General features: G+C 43.5%; 1 protein-coding gene across 1 annotated transcript in view; it reads right to left on the bottom strand.

Moving 5' to 3' along the window:
- Positions 1-22,513, bottom strand: part of TULP1 (TUB like protein 1) — a 31,261-nt gene that overhangs the window by 259 nt on the left and 8,489 nt on the right. The window contains exons 5-9 of the mRNA XM_083357815.1: positions 21,632-21,802; positions 19,508-19,620; positions 10,127-10,235; positions 8,873-8,971; positions 6,829-7,000 (exon numbers count right to left, since the gene is read on the bottom strand). Coding sequence (XP_083213941.1) covers positions 6,829-7,000; positions 8,873-8,971; positions 10,127-10,235; positions 19,508-19,620; positions 21,632-21,802 — 664 coding nt within the window. The remainder of the gene's footprint in view (positions 1-6,828; positions 7,001-8,872; positions 8,972-10,126; positions 10,236-19,507; positions 19,621-21,631; positions 21,803-22,513) is intronic.

Raw genomic sequence — 22,513 nt, 5'->3', positions numbered from 1 at the left:
ACTTTTGATCCTGTGCAGGACAATTTTTCCAGGACAAAATTGAACCAGGATGGATGGAGGTGGATTACTATTAATAAAGGTGATCGAGGAGATATTTTCTCCTATGCTTTTTTTCGTCTGTTTTAGCATTGTTCCTTCTAAAAGGAAAGGCACAACGTGGGTATGGTCAAAAAAGTCAAGATGGTGGCTGCAACTGAATCTCTACCTGATTTTTTAATATGTGTCATAGAGCTGTGATCACACATCATGATTGGCATCCAAACTTTTCTTGAACACACCCTACAGATACCTCTGCCTGGGAGAATCCTGGCCACAGACTCTTATGCCACCTAAGTACATTCTGCAATTATACTATATCCAGCACAAAGAGATTGGCCGCAAACAGACATGAGGTAAATACCGTCATTAGATAATTTGCACAGCAATCAGTTGCACTGAAAGACGGGAAAAGAATTTGGGGGAATAAAGCTGAATCTGTGATCTATTGCCAAGAGAGGAGGAGGATACAACAGAAAGAGCAATTCACAGAGCAATAAAAAAAGCTGAATGAAACTCCCATTCTCCCACAACACCCATATCTCATCAATATCTCGCTCAGCCTCTGGACTATGAGACTCAATTTAAAAGTAGGATAATTATTATAACATATCTGCTACAATTGTCAAGGCACTGTAATCTGAATCCTATTGCCGTGTATTGTCCCTCAAAACAGTATTTGGCTTATAGTGCAGAATGTAATGCTTCTGAATGGAAATCTTCTAGCATGACAAATACACAAGCATTGCACAGCTATTTCATCTTCTCCATAATAGAGAAGATGAATAATAGAGTAAGAATAAGAAAGATTATCTTGACAGAGGTACGCAGGAGCTGCTGTCTACGCAAAAGGAACTGAAGTAATTTTTTAAGTCCAGAATGTCCAGATAATGTTTGGAAGCAGCTCAGACAGACCCCATCCCTGATTCATTGAATTTTAGGAAGGAGGAGGAGGAGGAGGAGACACAGCACAATCAGAATTGCAAGATTGATTTCAGTTTCACTATAGAGACCAGATCATAAGATCAATTCCACATGATGGCTAAAACTACTTTTATTAATACTGGCTATACTAAGAGAAACTTGCAAGAGGGATATAGAAAATGTGCTTTCTCTGCTGCAATGTTTGCCATATGGCACCCTAATTCTCATGAATTCTGAACGTCCTTTATCTTGTCAACCTTCTCTAAAGCTTTAAAGCAGGGGTCTCCAAACCTGACAGCTTTAAGACTTGTGGACTTCAACTCCCAGAATTCCTCAGCCAGCCCTGCTGGCTGAGGAATTCTAGGAGTTGAAGTCCACAAGTCTTAAAGCTGCCAAGTTTGAAGATCCTTGCTTTAAAGACTTGACTTTTCCGGCAAGGAATAGGCAGGGATGGCCTCAGGTGCACTTAATTTGATTGCTATTATAATGGTTTTAAATTATTTTGGATTGTTGCTGTTTCAGATCTTACATTAGCCTGCCAATATCCCACTTGTGAAATGAATAGCCATATAAATTGTTTTTTTTTAAAGAAAGAAAGAAATGTCTGGCTTAGGCAGGGCAGCTGTGCAATCAAAGACTCATTCCAAAGCTCTCTGGGTCTCATTTTCCAGTAAAGGTAAAGGTATTCCTGTTCAGTCGTGTCTGATTCTAGGGTGCACTGTTCATAGGTCCCCAATATATGCTCATTTAGGGTGCAGTGCTCATCTTGGCCAAGGGAGCCAGCATTGTCTGAAGATATTTTTTGCGGTCATGTGGCAAGTATGGCTATATGCCAAAGGCACATGGAACACTATTACCTTCCTACTGAAGTGGTACCTATTTATCTACTCGCATTTGCATGCTTTCAAACTGCTAGGTGGGGCAACGAACGAGAGCTTATCCCATTGCGCAGTGTTAGGGTCTCAAACCTGGGATGTCAGCTTTCCAGCTGACAAGCTCAGCGTCTTTAACCACTGAGCTTGAAGATCACATGCAGCAAAGCAAAAATATTCAGATGCTAAAGGAATGAGTGTGTAATGAGACAGAGGAGAACCCAGAAGGTTTAGAAATTGACTGGTCACCGGCTGGGTAATAAACGGCTGATGTCTCTTCAACAGAGTTACTAAGTGAGTCCTTCCCCCCCCCAGCTAAATGGACCAAGAATAAAAACAGGTTTGTGCCCCCTCCAAAAGATGTGCTCTTTCACCAGACCTGTGTGGCCTTCTAAAGGCCTCTCTCATTCCCTGTTTTGATTGTGACTCCCTTTGTTTGCAATGAGGGCAGCAAGAAATCTGTAAAAATAACTGGGGCCCTGAGCAGGTTCTTTCTATCCTGTAATCCTACACCCCCCCCCCTCAGATAGTAACATCTCCTGATTGGGCTGGACAGGTGACAAGCAGACAAGTCACACAGGCTGAAAATTGCTTGGCTGCTGCTGTTTACTGTTCGGATGTAGATTGCAGAGTGTGCCTATGTCCCCACTATATACACAAGGTGGGAGGAAATGTGTTGCGATAATATTTGGTCCTCCTTATGTATCAGAATCAAAATAATTGCTTGGATTGAGCACCAAAATAATAAGAAAGCATAATAAACATAAAAACTAGAATCCCATTGACTACACAAACACACATTTAAATTCCTAGATCCCATTTATATGAACTCAACATAATAAATTCATATCAGGATTAATCAATAGAAAAGACTTGTGGTCAATATCATCCACTTGCTTTCACCAGGGAGAGCACAGTGAAGATCAACTACCGTCATATAATCAGAATCTGAATTAATAGCTTCTTAAAAGTAAATAGGCTATACAGGATTCTTTATCTGGATCAAATCCATGGCAGATAATGTATAGGGATTATGACCTCTTCCATATATCCCACTCAATCTTGATTGGCCTTTGGTGTCTTCAACTTACGCTAAAAGAAAAATTTCCATTGGGAACTATTTTTGCCAATGAATATCAGTCATGGAAGGCCTGACTGAAACTGGACAATAATGGAGATTGTAGTTATATAATTCACTCAGAATTACCCAGTGGTAAGATGGGCAGCCAATAAATTTTTAAAATATATAAATAAATATAGTGTGTGTGTGTGTGTGTGTGTGTGTGTGTGTGTAGGCTATATAGGATCATCTTTATACCTTGCCAGACACTCTACACTTATTTGCTTAATTTTAAAACCACACACATAGTTGCTAATTTATCTATATTTGTTTACCTAATTTCTTTTACAGTAATGTACTCTATTTACTAAGTAATACCTATTAACTTTCATTATAGTTTCACTTATCCTGATAGGCGTAAAACTAAATGAACATATAAAACGCTGTTTTATATGTTCATGAAATGGAGGTTAAAAGTCAAAAGCTTCTGCAGGACCAGAGGCTTTATTCCCATTTTTTCATCCTGAGATTAGAGATAACATACTTGTTATCTCTGAGGGCTGTCCATAGTTCAACAGAGAAATCTGTGAATGGTCCAATGTGGCCAGCAACAGAACAGGTGCGACTTGAATTTGAAACTCTGGATACATATCCCTCTTGAGTATATCGACCATATTTTCTTGGGGGAAAAAAAATAAAGGACAAACCTGGAAAAGGGAAAAAAATCTGAAAGAAGTTCATAAAGATTTTTTTTAAAAATTAATTGTTCATGTAAATGACTTTGACTTACAAAGAAAAAATCAAGAGCAACACAAAAAAGTTAAATAAATATAAAGGGCAGCTTTCTGAAATAAAGGACTGTCCTTTATAATAAAGGATATGTGGTCACTCTTCTTTTGACTGACAAAGAATGTATCAGTAACATTCTATGGCACTTTGCCATCCTCAAAATATTTCTTACCACCAGGAAATTTAGAGAACTTTTCTTGAATTAGAGATTACAAATCAAGTCCAGTAAATTCTAAAATTATGCTAAGGTTCCAGATGTACTTTGTCCAGTTTTGGAAGTTTTTTACTTTGCAGGAAACATCTGGCATGTTCTTTAATGTTTACTAGAGTTGTAGGAGTTTATGATCAAATGTTGAAGGGTACTGTATGGAAGCAAGTGAGCAAAAGAAAATCAAGCTTGCTTTTTGGATGGCTCAAACCATTCAAACCATTACTCCAGCCTGCCTCTTATAATGCTCCCTCTAGTGGACTGTTACTATATTCTATATACAGTACTATCCAGGTCCAGGACAATTGAATTTTTTGTTCAGACCTGATTGCAAAATTCATCTCGTGTCCCTGGAATCATGATACATTATAGATTTCACAGAAGCCATTCTGAATTATCATTTGGAAATTGAGCAATATGAAAAATGCTTACTCCAAAACAGGTATATCTAACAAATGTCTTTGATGTTGCTCTACTAACCACTCTAAACACCATAGCCAGATTCAAGAGAACAGCCCTATATTTCTTGAGACATACTCAGAGTGAAATTATTCTAGGGCAGTGGTTCTCAACCTACGGTCTGTGGACTCCTGGGGGGCCGCAATGTCATCATAGGGGGGGTCCTCAAAGACTTAAAGAAATGTTATTATTTAAATCTTGGGGGTCCGTGGCCATGGTTCATGGCCACAAAAGGTATTTAAAGGGGATCTATGGTGAAGAAAATATTGAGAACCACTGTCCTAAGCAGTTAGAGGACTAATTTCCAAGATCTGCTTTGCTTTTGGTTTCAGCAATTCATTTATGTACTCTTCAACAATTGGCCAAAAGTATTTCACATGGCCACCTCCATATATAAATCTGAAAAACCTTATATGATTGTGGAGATGTTCATAATCTCTGATACAAACAAATTGCTAAAGCTAAACAGATTAGGCACTGCCCAGCCCTTGGATGGAAGATCCCTTTGAATTCCTTTAAATGTTGACTAGACTTTCGTGATGGAAATAAATAATTTGGAACAAAATGGAAAAGAAATGCACTATATACAGTCTTTGTTTTTCAATTAGAACAACTACTTCCTATATAGATGCAGTTTCAAATGACTCATATGTCTCAGATTGCATTCATGTATCAGTTTAGTATGATTCTGAGCATGCCATCATAAATCAAGATTCTACTTTATAAGTCAAGACAAACATTTAAAGCTAACTTTATAGATTCAGCAAAGAGCTGTGGATTAGTTTACATATCCTATTGAGCCCAATGTTTTGATTTGAGTTCATTTTGTGGACCCAGCCAATTATGGTTTCCTCAACAAATCATAGTTAAACAAATCATGGCTTTGAGCCCAATCTTGTCTGTCAGAATACAAAAACAACCATTGGTCCAGCCATTCTTCAGGGAGTACTGCCCCAAATCTTGATTAGATTCTTGTTCTCAGTAACGGACCAAATCCAGTCCAAGGGTATGTGTGAACAACCTGGTTTCTCTTACATAGGATTCCTGAGATTAACTGGAGTGGGATTTTCATTGGAACCATGTTGGAGGAACTAGAGATAAATGTACCCTCCTCCTAGGTCAATTTTAATTTCAATACTGTTTCCAAGGCATCAGTTTCAGTATTTGAAATTGTATATGTTAATTAACCATGAGAACCAGTTTGGTGTAGTGGTTAAGGCACCAGGTTAGAAGTTGAGAGACTGTGAGTTGTAGTCCTGCCTTAGTGACAAAGCCAACTGGGTGATCTTGGACCAGTCACTTTGCCTCTATCTTAAGAAGGAGACAATGGCAAACAACCTCTGAAAAACCTAGTCCAGACACTCACTAGCAATCAATGTTGACTTGAAGACAAGTACATACAAAATTAACCATACCTCTCTTACACCACATCTAATTTGGTTCTGTCTACAACAGGAAAGAGGGACACATTCATATGGAGAAAAAGCAGCCACATGGAAACTCTCTTCCCTCCTCCACTCTCAGATTTAGACTTGGTGAGGCCCTAAACTTGGAGAACTTTTGTTATAAAGTTATACCAGAAAGTCTCAGTAAAGTTGTATACTGAAACAGGACATATATCATTTAAAGAGACAAATACAAATTCGTTTCAAATGAATGTGCAGTATATACGGATTAGATGTTTATCGTTTGTCTTGATCTCTCACACAGATTACAATAGTACTGTATATTCTGGAAACAATACTTAAACATGAATTTTGAAACAAAACAAAAGAAAACAAAAAACCACCCTGAAAGTTTGTGAGGCCCTGCAAATTTTGAAACCCTAAGATCTACCTTGTTTTGCTTATGCCTAAATCTGGCACTGCCCTACTCCCTAATTGTATCCCAACTTCTGGGATAAACTTTGATCTAATATGTCTCCCTTGAACAAGTAGGAAGCTAACCATCTCCACCAAATTAATGATGTGGGTCCTGCCAATGTCCCGATTAGATGGAGGGAAGACTGTTATAAGCAATTAATCAGCATTAAACTAATTTTTCCCATCCATACCATTTGGATACCTGAGAAATGCTGTATTGATTAGATAATTTGCATCAAGGAGAGAGAAAAAGCAAATGAAATATCAAAATGGACTTTTTTTGGGGGAAAAAATGTAGATCTGATTGTGTGTTTCCAGCCCATGAATTTAATTTTCTGGGAAAATACTTTGAAACTTTGGGTGCCTTGTCAATCATAAAGCATCTATTGGGCAACACAATTCAGTGGCCCATTCCAGCAGGCAAGTCCAGGATTTCATTTTGGTTTTCTTGCCTACTTCCTTTCTGAATGGACAATGCAGCACAATGTCTACTCTGAACTCTGAATTTGCAGAAATGCTCTTACCTTAGCCATGGGTCTAACTAGCAGCAGCAATAGCTTTTCAGTCAGCACAAATATAGAAGTATTTTTTAAAAATCCACTATCCCACAAGACTTACGGTCGTCACTGTGCACAATCTGGAAGTTCTTAACTGAGGCATGTGTAACTCTTCCATGGAAGTTCAGCACATAAGACTGAGTTTCATCATTCCATACTGGGGCTTTGTTATGCAGCTCAATTAAGCTGTCCATTATCTTATTCTGCCACCTCACGAGTAACCCATCGTTATCCTAGGAAATTGTGAAAAATAGCGTTGCCACAAGTAATTCAAAAACATATCTTCTTAAATATTTATTTGGTTATATTTGCACAAAGAAATAACACCTGTAGATACAATAGATTCTCACAGTGTACATCGCAAAAAGTCCTCTAATATTTTTGAGCATAATTACAGTAACATCTTAGCCTTGCTCCTCTTAAAAGTTGTGTACTGAAATTTGATATTAATATACGAAAAAACCAAATATGCACATATTTGTTCCTCCAGGTTTCATGAGTGGAGTTCAAGGGAACTTGCAAAGGACAATGTTCACATATTAATTGAGTCCTCTGGGAAAGGGCGGTATATAAATGTAATAAAATAAAAATAAATAAATATATCAAAGCTTGCAATCCTTACCTTAGCTTTTGACAACCTGGTGCATACTGACTAGGAATTTTTGAATTGGAGGCCACAGATCAAGGAAGATTACCTTTGACTCTTTCTTCAGATTTCAGAATCAATGTTTTTGCTGCAAATATTTCGAAGAAAGAGTTGTATCCATAGTGATGCCTCATGTACTCCATTCTTCCTCAGAGGACCTGAGATGTGAGGTTTGTTCTTTGGAAGAAGATGGCCAACCAAGGATTTGAAGGTATATCTTCATGTCAAACTGGATGACCTAACAAATGCTTATACAGCATTTGATTCAGTCTTGTTTTGTCAGTGGAAACACTTTATCATTTATATTTATATTATATTGCTGGTTGAGATCCTTAGTTGCAGAACTTCGCACAGGTTCGCCTGGTGCACCAGTTGCGCCCCTTTTTGGACTGAGATGCCCTATGCACGGTCACCCACGCCCTTGTCACTTCTCGCCTGGATTACTGCAATGCTCTCTACATGGGGATGCCCTTGAAGTGCACTCGGAGGCTTCAGCTGGTGCAGAATGCAGCCGCGCGGGTGCTTATGGGAGGTTCTTGATACTCCCATGTTACACCACTCCTGCGTGAGCTGCATTGGTTTCCAATTGCCCTCTGGGTGCGATTCAAGGTGCTGGTAATTACCTTTAAAGCCGTACATGGCTTAGGCCTGGGGTACTTGTGAGACCACCTGCTGCCATTGTCAATCTCCCTTCGCCCGGTTCGCTCCCACAGAGTTGGCCTCCTCAGGGTTCCATTGGCTAAGCAATGCTGGCTGGCGACCCCAGGGGGAGAGCCTTCTCTGGGGGCGCGCCGACCCTCTGGAATGAGTTGCCTCCAGAGCTGCGGATGGCCCCTGACCTTCGGTCCTTCCGCCGTGACCTGAAGACATGGATGTTCCAACAATCGGGCCTGGACTGACTATAGTTTTAAATTTGGTTTTATTGGGTGAATTGTTATGTATTTATTACATTTATGGTTTAATTCTTTTTAAATTTTGTATTTTATGTTTTTTTTTTACTTTTCATTGTTGTGAGCCGCCCTGAGTCCTTAGGGAGAAGGGCGGCATATAAATTTAATAAATTCAATTCAATTCAATTCAATTCAACTTCTTTTTGCAACTTAGTGCTCTCTATATGTATTAATATACAGCCTTTAACACTTTCCAACCATGATGGGAATTGCAATTCCACACAGAACTGGAGGATGCCAAGTTCAGGAAGATTGTTTTAGAAATAAAGCATTGGAAACACCCCTACATTTCCTATTCTAAAAGAAAGTTTTGCATTTTATATTTTTGCTGACACAAAATTTCATGGCAAAAAATGCCTCCATGACTAAATGTCTCTCAGCACATTTCAATATTTTATTTTCTTAACCATGATAAGCAGAACATCAAAGAAATGGCAACATGATGTCTACAAACATTGGGATTATTTAGAAGTAATAAAATCTTGTATGAAGGTTTATGCGTAACTTACATTTCGGGGACGGATTGGCACTCTTTCATTATCAGAATTCATTCCAGGAATGACCACTGTCATTTTTCGAGGTCCTTTGAAACCTAATACATTTGTCTCCTGAAATAGAAATACCAAAACGTTCATAACTGAGTTACCATCATACATCTTCACAACGCGATCAACTTCAGCTGATCCTTAACAGTTTAAAGCCATTTTTCTACTAGCCCGAAGTCTTATATTGCACATGTCTCAGTAGTCCTAAAACCCAAGATTTAGTGTCCCAACACATACAGTATGTGAAAGAAAAGAAAAAGGAAGGAATTTAAGGAAGGGAATGTGTCACACCTGCTCCTGCCAATCTCCTTCCTTATCTCATCTCCTTCTCCTCCCCATCCCTTGCTGCTGCTTTCCCCCCCCACTCCCTGCCACTGGGAGGTTGCTGCTTTCACCACTAGGGAATGCTGTGAAAATCCTGCCCCATTGGTGCCCCAGAAAAGAGGCTTGTGGAATGGTGTGAAGCTCAGTCTCTACAGAGGCGCAGGTGGTGTTATAGCGCAGTGCTTTTTTTGTAAAAGAAAAAGGTGCCGGAACTCACACATGTCATACAACCCGCCTTGCCTACCCTACAAGGTTCCATCCCAAAAAGGTGCCGGAACTCCGTTCTGAGCGTTCTATGAGAAAAAAAGCCCTTATAGGACAAGATGTATTTCTGTGGGTCACCTCCTCTGACCAGAGGATTTAGGACTCTCCTTTGATTTTTGCCTGCCTCAAAACCCTGGAGAATTGTTGATAAAAACTCTCAACTCTCAACCAACACGTATGTCTTGAACTGTTAGGTTGATAGAATCCATTACATTATAATAAAGTGGTTATATGGCATACTTAGGTGGACTAAGATCTAGAAGGGTGGTTCAGGAAATATGCAGATATTAAAATTTAACTGACATAATACAATCCCTGTCAACCTAGATTAAATTACATTGTTTCTTTGCAGATGACAATTCCTTTAGGGAAAAAAATGTCTACAAATTAAATTATTCCCAACCACAACATATAGAACAGACATTCCTTCTTTTCTTCATATTATAGTATACTTTTATTGACATTTGGATCAAGCTATATAGCTGTCAGGGGTGATTTTGTAGTGAATGGAAAATTCTTAAAATTCCTTGGTACTGATAAGCAACCTGCCATCTTGGTATGGATTAGTCTAGTTGGCTGCCTATTAAATAGACGTTTAATGGGGAAATAGTTCACAGAATGGTTTCTTACATAAATAACAGCTGCAAGCTCCTGGCGTACATTGGACCAGTCAGCATTTGCTCTGTCTGGATTTACACCATTGTCAAACACCGAGAATCGAGTGCCCATTAAATTGGATCTAAAAGAAAAGACAGAAATCAGATCTCTGGAACAAAAAGGGGCAGAAATTGCACAGCACTACTCTTCAGTCTGAACAAATATAATTTCTTTGGAATGTCATTTTATATTATACGCTGAAGTAGCTGCAACAAACGTATTAGGTTTTCAGTGTGGGATAGAAGAAGGAAATGGAAAGGTCACTCAATCAGGGCATCTGCTGTATTTCTAAACTCCGGGCCTATGAAATTGCAACATGCATGCCTCTCCTTTGCCCTGGCTAAAACCTGCCCAACCACTGTTTCATATCTGCCCCCAGGGACAATTTCTGTTACAATCTGATAGCAACATGTGTCTGGTTTGTTAGTTTATGCACTAGCTTGATTATCATTTTGGATCTAAGAAATCCTGAGTTCTGAACTGAGACAGCTGTAACTCAATGATAAGACCAAGCTCTGCATGACAAAAGTCTGAGCTTTACACTTTGGTAAGCTTGGCAATGGCCACAGTCGAACAACCAAGATACGTCGCCTCTGTGGCCAAGCCCTACTCTTCTTCAATAGCAAGACTAGTGAATAATGTCTGGTGCTGTCAATATAAATTTGGGATAAGTGGAAGAAAATAATGGGTGAGTTTCCTGGCTCTCTTTCTCCTCCCACTAAATGTCACCTGCTAGTGGAAAAACAGCCGCTAATTCTGCCCTTAATGTGAGGTGGGGTGGGGCAAGTATATAAGTGCTTTTAACAGCAGGCTTAGCCACCTGTCAAGCTGTCTGACTAACTATATTGTGCAATCAGATCACTCTTCAGAAGCCTTGTGTTTTGTCACTCCTGCAGCCCAAGCCATGATGGCCATGGAGAGCAGCGCCCAGCAACCAGAGGAGAGGGGGGGGGTGAGCCAATAGCTAAATGTGACTTTAAGCTGTCTCAGTTGTGGGGCAATGAAAGAGCAACGAAACTGAAGAAGCAGGAAGACAGATTGTCCAATCTGAGTTAGAACTGCACGGAAACTGAATTTAATTCACAGCATTATTAATGAAGAAATGATGGGGCATTTCTGTGCTAAAAAAATAAATGGGTCTCTAAGGAAGCATCTACCAAATCAGATTTTCAGTTCTGCTGAGAGTAAATTATATTAAATATATATAATGTCACAAAGTATAGATAAAAACTATTAATATTGAGCCTGCAATATTCATTATAAATTGACATCACTTTTTTGTAACATTTGACAGCTTCCACACCCTGAGGCTATGCACGGGAATACTTAACTCTGGAATCCAAACACATCTATAGGGCACTAGACCGGAAGTGGCTGGACTAGTGCTTCCCAAATACAGTTTCCTGGGAACTGTAAGGGGTTTTCTTTTTTCTTTTTTCTTTTTCTTTTTCTGAAGCTGTGAAAAACTGTTAGAAATCTATATTTCCTCTCCAAATGACAATTCCATAAAGATAAGATTTATTAAACTCCTTAGGTTGCTTATTAAATCTTTAATGGATTGAGTAGAATATTTGGTAAAGTTTGGGATCCCTTCAGGCAATTAACTTAGGATGGTGCGAAAGGGCAATACGATTACTATGACTGCAATTCTAATGTCTGTGATGAAGAAGAAATGTTGTTTGAGAGGTTTTCTACCCTAAACAAGTGATTCACTGGGTGGCATTCATTTCTTTGTCCCAGAAAAAAAAACTGTGATATGATCTACTTTGTAGTAGAAAGTTGTTTCTCCTTGGCTCAAGACACTTTCATTTACATTCTTAATCTGCTTGATTATCCGTGTTCAGAACTGCTGCATCAGTAAATAAAAGCTTTAATTGGTACATCCCACCACTGTGCTGCACAGAAGGGGTTTTCAATGGAATAAGCAGCATATATCTCTCCATTGAAACCCTCAGAAACATGGGTACAAGATGGTTGGTATTCTAAAACGTCCCCGAATTGACTTGCCAATGAGATACTGTTTTGTGAATGTTCCTTCTTTTGCAGATAGTACCGTAAGAAAGATGGGTGTGATGCTTGGTTCTCACAACTATAGCTTAAGAATGCATACATTAAATGGTGCATACTTTGCAGAATACTAAGTAAAGGGGAAAAAATTACACAGAACAGTTAAAGTATTGCAGATTGTACATATTTTTCATAATTGTATTTCTTTTCCAAGTGTTCTCAAATATCCAGGATTTTTATCTGTGTGGCAAAGTGAAGTCACCCCCTGGAGAGAGCAAAATTTCTTCCTTCCTTCCTTCCTTCCTTCCTTCCTTCCTTCCTTCCTTCCTTCCTTCCTTCCTTCCTTCCTTCCTTTCTTTCTTTCTTTCTTTCTTTCTTTCTTTCTTTCTTTCTTTCTTTCTTTCTTTCTTTCTTTCTTTCTTTCTTTCTTTCTTCTGAAGTTTTGGTGCAACCTGCAAAGGAGGGTAAAACAGCCCCATCCCCTCCTTAATTGGGGAATTGTTCTATAAAAGAGAAAATGCATGTGGTGCGTGGGTATGTTGAGAAAAGAGTCAAGAGGGCAGCAGAAATGTGAGAAACTCCAACCTGAAGGCGAACACCTCAGTGTAGTGTGAGAGACAGTGATAGAAAACTTCAGTTTTGGAGCTGCAAAACCATTGAAAGGCAGAGCTGAGAGACAGGGAAGGAAAAGAGTCTGACTAGAATCTGCAAACCCAAGACAGCCTGGCAACCAAACCAAGCCCACTGCCTGCAGCAGCCCAGGTGGAGGACAAGAAACGACGGATGGAAACTAATCAAGGAGAGAAGAAGCAACCTAGAACTGAGGAGAAATTTCCTGACAGTTAGAACAATTAATCAGTGGAACAGCCTGCCTCCAGAAGCTGTGAATGCTCCAACACTGGAGGTTTTTAAGAAGATACTGGACAACCATTTGTCTGAAATGATATAGGGTTTCCTGCCTGAGCAGGGGGTTGGACTAGATGACCTCCAAGGTACCTTCCAACATTATTATTATTATTATTATTATTATTATTATTATTATTATTATTATTATTATTATTATTATTATTATTATTATTGATCATCACACAGTCAGCCAGATGTTCAGACTGGATTTGGCATTTTTGTCTACCTTTCGAGTCCTTACCAAGGACCTGGGATAGGCAGATGTGGATGTTTGATGGTATTATAGCAGACATGTCAAACACAAGGCCCGGGGGCCGGATCCGGCCCGTGAAGTGGTTTCATGTGGCCCGCGAAGCCATCCTGGAAGCAGTGAGGGAACGGCCCCCACTGCCTTGGCCCTGGCCCAGAGACCCTCCTTCTGCCAGAGACCCTCAGATCTGTCCCACTCCTGCCCAGGCCCCCATAGGCACCCTTGATGCGAACGATGTAGAGCTGGCCACGCCCACCCAGTAGGCCATACGCACTATAGCCACGCCCACCCAGTAGGTTTAGGTTTTAGGTTTTATTTAATTTGTATACCGCCCTTCTCCCTAGGGACTCAGGGCAGTTCACAGGGCATATATAAATAACAATACAAAAGTTAAAAAAGATTAAACCAATGCCCAGTTAAAAACAATAATACAATTCTAAAACAACAATTTAAAACCCATAATCCCCCATCAGGCCAGACCAGCTAATTCAAATAAGTGGGTCTTCAGGCCGCGACGGAAGGTTCGGAGGTCTGATGCCATCTGGAGCTCCACCGGCAGTTGGTTCCATAATGCCGGAGCGCCCACAGAGAAGGCTCTCCCCCTGGGGGCCACCAGTCGGCATTCCCTGACTGGAGGCACCCTGAGGAGGCCCTCTCTGTGGGAATGCACAGGGCGGAGGGGAGTTGACGCCGGCAGCAGGTGGTCCCCGAGGTAACCCGGACCCATGCCATGTAAGGACTTAAAGATCATAACCAAGACCTTGAACCTCACCTGGTAACCAATGCAGCTCGCGGAGCAAAGGTGTAACATGGGAGTACCGGGAAACTCCCAAGACAACTCTCGCGGCCGCATTCTGTACCAGTTGGAGCCTCCGAGTGGTCTTCAAGGGAACCCCATGTAGAGAGCATTACAGTAGTCAAGGCGAGAGGTCACGAGCGCATGAGTGACCGTACACAGGGCATCCCGGTCCAGATAGGGCCGCAACTGGCGCACTAGGCGAACCTGGGCGAAAGCCCCCCTAGTCACGGCCACTATATGATCTTCCAGGGTAAGCCGTGAATCTAGGAGGACTCCCAAGTTGCGAGCCCTATCCACGGGGGGTAAGAGCTCACCCCCCATAGAAAGAGATGGAACATTTTGAATGTCCCGGGATGCCGGAATGTACAGCCACTCAGTCTTGTCAGGGTTGAGTTGAAGTCTGTTCCTCCCCATCCAGACCCGAACTGCCTCCAGGCAACGGGACATCACAGCGAGGGCATCACTGGGGTGGTTTGGGGTCGAAAAGAAAAGTTGGGTATCATCGGCATATTGATGTTACCCAACTCCAAAACCACGAATGATCTCACCCAGCGGTTTCATGTAGATGTTGAACAGGAGAGGCGAGAGAACCGACCCCTGAGGAACTCCACAAACGAGAGACCTAGGGGCCGATCTCTGCCCCCCTGCCAACACCGACTGCGAGCGTCCCAGGAGATAGGAGGAGAACCACTGAAGAACTGTGCCTCCCACTCCCAATCCCCTGAGACGCCGCAGCAAGATACCATGGTCGATGGTATCGAAAGCCGCCGAGAGGTCTAATAGGACTAGGACAGAGGAATATCCCCTGTCCCGAGCCCTCCAGAGATCATTCACCAGAGCGACCAATGCCGTCTCCATGCTGTACCCGGGCCTGAAACCCGATTGGTAGGGGTCCAGATAATCCGCTTCATCCAGGACCAGAGGGAGCTGATGCGCCACCACACTCTCGACAACCTTCGCAAGAAAGCGAAGGTTGGAGACTGGACGAAAGTTGTTTGCTGGGTCCAAGGCAGGCTTCTTGAGGAGAGGTCTCACCACCGCCTCCTTCAAGACGGTGGGGAAATAGCCCTCACTCAAGGAAGCAGATATAACCGCCTGGAGCCAGCCTCGTGTCCTCTCCCTAGCTGCATAAACCAGCCAGGAAGGGCACGGGTCCAACAAACATGTGGAGGAGCTCAGCCTCCCCATAATCCTGTCCACTTCATCAGGGGTCACAGAATCAAACTCTTCCCAGGTAATGTTGACAAGACCGCCCGTGTCCTGATCGCCTGACTCTGCCCAGTTGGAGTCCAAACCGGTCCGAATCCAAGCAATTTTATCCGACAGATGTTGACTAAATTCCTCGGCACGACCCTGCAAGGGATCCTCCCTCACCTCCTGATTAAGAAGTGAGCGAGTCACCCTAAACAGGGCGGCCGGGCGATTATCTGCGGACGCGATGAGGGTGGAGAAGTAATTACACCTCGCCACGCTCATCGCTGCGAGATAAGACCTAATATAGGTTCTTAACCGCAACCGGTCGGGTTCGGATCGGCTAGACCTCCAACAGCTCTCTAGGCCCCGTTTCAGACGCTTCATCTCCCGGAGCTCCGCGGAGAACCATGGAGCTTGCTGGGATCTGAGCCGGGTCAGGGGCTGCAAGGGTACAACCCGGTCAAGTGCCTCAGTGGCTGCCCTTTCCCAGGCTTCCACTAAGGCATCCGCCGAACTGTGAGCAATGGAGGCAGGTGGTGACCCCAGCGCCGCTTGGAATCTATCAGGATCCATTAAGCGTCTGGGGCGGTACCATCTAATTGGCTCCGTGCCCCCACGGCTGGGGGTGGCAAAACGGAAGACCAGCCGCAGGAGATGATGATCGGTCCATGACAGGGGCATAATAAATGGAGAGCCCCCACCAAGATCATCCAACCACCGTCTAGATAAAAAAATCAGGTCAAGGGTGTGGCCTCCCTCATGAGTTGGTTCTGAAATTACTTGCGTCAGGTCCATGGCCGTCATGGAAGCCATGAACTCCCGAGCTAGCTCAGATGAACCTCCCAGGGATGGTAGATTGAAGTCTCCCAAAACTATAAGTTTGGGAAACTCAACCACCAAACCCGAGAGGATATCGAGCAGCTCGGGCAGGGCTGCCACTGTGCGACTAGGTGAAATGTACACCAGCAGCAAGCCCAACTGCGCCCCAGAACCAAATCTCACAAAGAGAGACTCACACCTGACTATCTGAGAAACGGTGGTCTCCCGCGGACATAAGGTCTCCCTAATAGTAACCGCCACTCCCCCACCCCTACCATGAGCTCGTGGCCGGTGTAGCACCCAGAAGCCTGGTGGGCAGAGGTCAACCAAAGGGACCCCACCCTCTGGGCCCAACCAAGTCTCTGTGATGCAAGCCAGGTCCGCATGCTCACCCTCAACTAAATCCCTAACGAGGGGAGCTTTGTTAACCACGGACCTGGCATTCAGGTACACCAGCCGGAGCTCAGGAGGCTGCACATCCTCGCTCCCGGGATCTCGGGGAAGAAGCAGAGGGTCGGAGTGCCTCACCGCTTGCAAGTAGCGGAGACGGCCCTCCCGGTAGCGATACGGCCCCCTGTCTATCCGCCTGCTGCCATTCCCCGTCGTGGGAATTGATAATCCCACGACCCGCTCATGAGCCCCGGCGACAACGCCACCCCGTTCTCCCCCCATGCAGTCAGACCCAAGTCTGGCCTGAACCATGGTTGATTGGCCACCCCCCAGGCCAAGGCGGCTTGGGGCCACACGGGAGTCCCGCCGCCGGCGAAAGGGTCAAAAGCCCAAAAAAGGCACCAAAGCCAGCAGCCGGCCCCCGCAGACGGGGCAACAGTCTCAGAAACGCTGGTACAGCTAGAAACGGCCCTAAAGCAAGCTGGTGAATTCCCGAGCATCCGGAGCATGCCATCGTCACCGTCGCTGCCAAACCCGGGCCGCCGCCACCACCGCCATCACCGCCGAGCGCGGCCCAAAGAATCATCGCGCAGGCTGCAACCCGTGCCGAGGCCGACGCCCACGCCGTCGCCGCCATCATCACCGCCGCCGACCGGACAGCCTCACGGGCCTCACGGGCGTACTCCTCACCGACGGGCGTCCTCCTCGTCAACCCGAGCCGGCCCGAGAACACCAAAGTGGCCCGGACGGCCCGAAAGCAGCAGGGAGCGCCACGCCAGATACGAGCAGCCCAGACGCTCCGGAGAAGGTAAAAAACGGCGGGAAGAAGCAGCCGGAGGGCAGCAGGGCCAGCAGCCAGCAGCCGGTCGCTCGAAAAACACAAGTCCAAATAGACCGCTGCTGGCTTCGTCAGCCTCCGCGTTGCCACTCTGCCACTCACCAAAAACCCCAATCCCATCTCAGCAAGCCATAAGGCTTGTGAGGGGCTCCCAAGGGACGCCTATCAGCTGGAGCTCGCGGAGCTCAGCCGAGCACGTCCGCCATCTTGGGCATGCATTTAAATAGTAGGCCACACCCACCCTGGCCATACCCACCCGGCCCCCTGAGGGCAACCGCAATGCTGATGCGGCCCTCAATGAAATTGAGTTTGACACCCCTGTATTATAGATATCGTCGCAGGATGGAAGCAGTTCCTAGTAAGGCCGTCTTTTGCAATTCACCAATGGCGAATTTGTCAATGCCGTTGATGATGTTCAAGTGGTGCTCCAGTTGTTTTGGGATTGCAACCAAGGCGCCTATTACTATTGGTACTACCCTTGCTTGCCTTTGCCACAATCTTTCTATTTCTATTTGTAGGTCTATTTTGTTATCTTCTCCAGTTCTTTCTTGTCTATTCTGCTGTCTCCAGGCACTGCCACATCCACTATCCAGACTTTTTTCGTCTTTCTTATCGACAATTGTTAGGTCCGGGGTGTTATGTTGCAGGTGCTTGTCTGTTTGAATTCTGAAGTCCCAGAGCACTTTAACTTTATCATTTTCTATGACTTTCTCTATTTTATGATCCCACCAGTTCTTTCTTGCAGATCTTCCAATGCACCATTGTTGCTACTTTGTCATGCCACTGCTTGTAGTCAGTCTGTGCGATCTTCTCGCAGCAGCTTACCAGGTGGTCCTATTGTGTAGTGGGTCCGACGCAAGAGAGACGCCAGCCGGTGTGTGAGTTCAGCTCTTTATTGGAAGGGGAAGTGAACTGAGGAATGAGGGCTACCTGGCCTCCTTATATACCTGGCCAGGTAAGCTAACAGCCAATGGGGTTGGCCCTAGGTTTCCCGCCGAAACTGTCCAGGCCAACACCCCCTGAGGGCTGTTGCTATGCAGATGCCTGCATACATAACACCCCACTGCTTCTTCAGCTTCTTTGCATAGGCGGCACTTACTGTCTGTTGCTGTCTTCTCAATTTTGACTTTGCAGGCATTTGTCCTTAAGGCTTGGTCTTGTGCAGCTAGAATTAGCCCCTCGGTCTCTTTCTTCAACTTTCCTGCTCTTAGCCATTGCCAGGTCTAGTTATTTTCTGCTTTCCCAGCTGTTTTTTTTTAATGTACTGGCCATGTGGTGCTTTGTCTTCCCATGCCTCTATTCATTTGGTCTTTCTTGTAGGTCAGTTTGGTCTTTCTAATAGTCAGTAAGCCTTCCTGATATACTAATTTCAGTGCATCTTCATCATTGTCCTTCAGATATTCTTCCAAAGCCATTTTTTCTTCTTCAATGTACTTGCAGCATTCCACGCCCACCTATTTGCCTTGGGAGATAGAGTCTGTCAATGTCACTGCATGGATGAAGGGCATGATTCATTCATTGTCATTATTTTTCTGGTCTTCCTCTCCATTGATTTTAGTTCTGCTTGAGTCCAGTCCACTATTCCAGCTGTGTATCTAATGACTGGAATTGCCCAGGTGTTGATTGCCTTCACGGTATTTCCTCCATTGAGTTTGGACTTTAAGATCTCCTTCACTCTCTTGATGTATTCACCTTTAATCTTTTTCTTGACTTCAGTGTGCTTGATGTTGTCAACTTGAAGGATACCCAAGTAGATGGACTAGATGACCTCCAAGGTCGTCATCATCATCATCATCATCATTATTATTATTATTATTATTATTTGAAATTTAAAGATTAAATAAGAATACAAATAGAATAGTTGTAAACTTATGGTAAGAGGAAGATAATAGAATAAGAAAGTTTAAGATAACAGAATAAAGACAGGAGCTTAAGATAGTAAACATTTAATTGTACTTTTGTACAATTAGACAGTTTTGTGTGGGGAAAAACAAACACGGTATACTGTCTTTGTATCTGTTCTGTATCATATTAAAAACAACAACACCCTAATCTGCCAAACTGTACAGTATTTACAGGGAAATAGATTGGAATTCTCCCTGGCATAATACCTTAGATTTCTCAAAATCACTTTGATGAAGCAACCCTAACCTTAGCTTTCCAATGAAGTTTTCCCCATCTCGGCTCAAGTCAGTCGGATCAGTGGAAATCAGATAATTAGATGTCTTGCTCTTTTTTCGTTTTCGACCAGCCAGCAAGAAGATCTAGATGAAAAAAAAGAGATCCAAAAAGCACAGCATTGATATGTGAAATTAACATAATGTAATTTATGCAACGTTTTTCAATGGTGCAGTATTAACTGCCTTCGGTGGGCTTGCCCAGGCAAAATGGGAGCAAGTTTTGACAATGCTCCAGTTTGACTGTATAAATCAGGCTTGCCCAGGCAAAGCTGGAGCCCCTGGCGAAACTCACTCTGGGCTTTGCTCTCTGCTTTACCTTTATAAACCAGCTTGCTAGATGCTGCCTAAAGTCACTCCTGGCTTTGATTTTGCCCCAAAAGTTGTTCAACTCAATCCACAGTTTGAGAAACCTGCATTAGTATATTCAATATTACAACATTCCTAGAACTCTGTTTTTATAACTTAGATTCTAGATATCTCTTACAGGGGTGTGTAGATTATAATTCCCTTTGAATCTCCTATCTGCGTTTCAACAGAAGCTCTCAATTTTCTCTTCCAAGAAGCCTTCAGTTGACATGCAAAACAACTGGTTTTTTTTCCTTTTTCTTTTGTTAAGACTATAGCAGGAAAAAGACTTAATCTTCTTGTCCCCTTTCCTATGATTTACCTACATTGATTGCATTTTCATAACAAACTGTTTCTTGTTTGGCCCATTGAAATAGGCTGACATTAGATCTCTCTCAGAGAAGTTATATTTAGCATCCCATTTATCCATTCCTATATGTCTAAAGGACAGCCTTCTTTCTTATGAGCCTTGCTGTAAGGTCTGAACAGAATCAGAGGCTTCCTATCTATCTCACTACCTAAGACCTAGAGCAGACATGTCAAACACAAGGCCCGGGGGCCAGATCCGGCCCGTGAAGTGGTTTCATGCGGCCCGCGAAGCCATCCTGGAAACAGTGAGGGAATGGCCCCCACTGCCTCGGCCCTGACCCAGAGACCCTCCTTCTGCCAGAGACCCTCAGATCTGTCCCACTCCTGCCCAGGCCCCCATAGGCACCCTTGAGGTGAACGATGTAGAGCTGGCCACACCCACCCAGTAGGCCATACGCACTCTAGCCACGCCCACCCAGTAGGCCACACCCACCCGGCTCCCTGAGGGCAACCGCAATGCTTATGCGGCCCTCAATGAAATTGAGTTTGACACCCCTGACCTAGAGAGAGAAGATTGGCATTTTGCTGTGTTCTCTTCTTGCAACTTGGCTGAGGTTCTCTTCTTGCAAAGACAGAGGAAAGACCTTGACATCTTCACCCGCTTTAAAGTAAAGACATTCTGTGCCATTGGGACCTTAATATCACAGGGTTTTGCTGCTCATCTGGATTATTTTTCTTGCATGAGCTTTAATGGGGCCTATTCTTACTGTACACTGCCTTTGGTGTCTGGCAGACAGAAGATGTGAATATTACATTAAATATAACAACAACAACGACGACAACAATAATAAAGTTGGAAGGGACCATGGAGGTCATCTAGTCCAACCCCCTGCTCAGGCAGGAAACCCTATACCATTTCAGACAAATGGCTGTTCAGTCTCTTCTTAAAAACGTCCAGTGTTGGAGCATTCACCACTTCTGGAGGCAGGTTGTTCCACTGATTAATTGTTCTAACTGTCTACTCTCCTTGATTAGTTTCCATCTGTTGCTTCTTGTCCTACCTTCAGGTGCTTTGGAGAATAGCTTGACTCCCTCTTCTTTGTGGCAGCCCCTGAGATATTGGAACACTGCTATCATGTCCCCCCTCATCCTTCTCTTCATTAAACTAGACATACCCAATTCCAGCAGCTGTTCCTTATATATTTTAGCCTCCAGTCCCTTAATCATCTTTGTTGCCCTTCTCTGTACTCTTTCTAGAGTCTTTTTACATTGTGGTGACCAAAACTGGATGCAGTATTCCAAGTGTGGCCTTACCAAGGCATTATAAAGTGGTATTAATACTTCATGTGATCTTGACTCTATCCCTCTGTTAATGCAGCCTAGATAAACATACGGGGCTTACCTACACACTAAGCCAAGGATGCTTCCTTTAATCACGCACCTTTTTGTCATTATCAAGATGAAGGTAATAGGTAGGGTATAGACCACGATCCATTCCTCTTTTGTCCCGAGTGAGACGACACTTGATGGTCATTCCATGAGGAGCTGGCTGCAGCACAAATTCCTCCAGCTTGTCCTCTTCAATGACTGGAGACGGTGGTCTTTCTTCTTTCTGTAGTCCAACAATAAATGAAAGAAGATTTGGTTTCTTTACCCCTCTCCTTAGAATCTCTTATCCTAAGCATTCCAGCGTTGCTTGTTTTGAAGATTGCAATGATGATACTTCCCAACCATCTGTGTATTAGTCTATGATCGTTCTTCCTGACCTAGGAAGGCCCCATAACATCCCTAAGCTGGTTTCTGAAAAGAGCTTTCTGCTCTGTCTCTTATGTGCGGAGTCCTGAAAGCAGATGATGACAAAATGCTGGGTTGCCTAAGTGTGGGAGAGAGTGGAATGAAGACAGAGGCTGGGATTCATCTCTTATTTAATTATTCATTTATTTCAAAAATTTATCTGCCATTGTAATAAAGCATAAGGGCTGATTCCGACATGTAAGAAGCAACTTTCATGTGTCCAGGTAGTCCTCATTTACCGATGGCAGCTGGAACTGGCACTTCTGTTGCTAAGTGAGGCAATTGTAAAGTGAAATCTCGTGGACCATTCTGGACTTACAATTTCCCACTGTGGTCATTAAACGAACCACCACAGGTTGTTAAGCAAGACATTGCATGACTGCAACTTGTAAACTTCCTGCAAGCTTCAGTGCTGACCTTGCTTGTCAGAAACTGGCAGTGAAGGTCTCAAATGGCAATCACATGACTGCCAGATGCTGTGGCTGTTGTAAATTCATGCAGCATTTGAATCGCATTCATGTGACCATGA

This window comes from Vipera ursinii (genome assembly GCF_947247035.1).
Source record: "Vipera ursinii genome assembly, chromosome: 3".
Lineage (NCBI taxonomy): Eukaryota > Metazoa > Chordata > Lepidosauria > Squamata > Viperidae > Vipera > Vipera ursinii.
The sequence above is the reverse complement of the archived record's forward strand: the minus strand, read 5'-3'. Positions and strand labels throughout refer to the sequence as shown.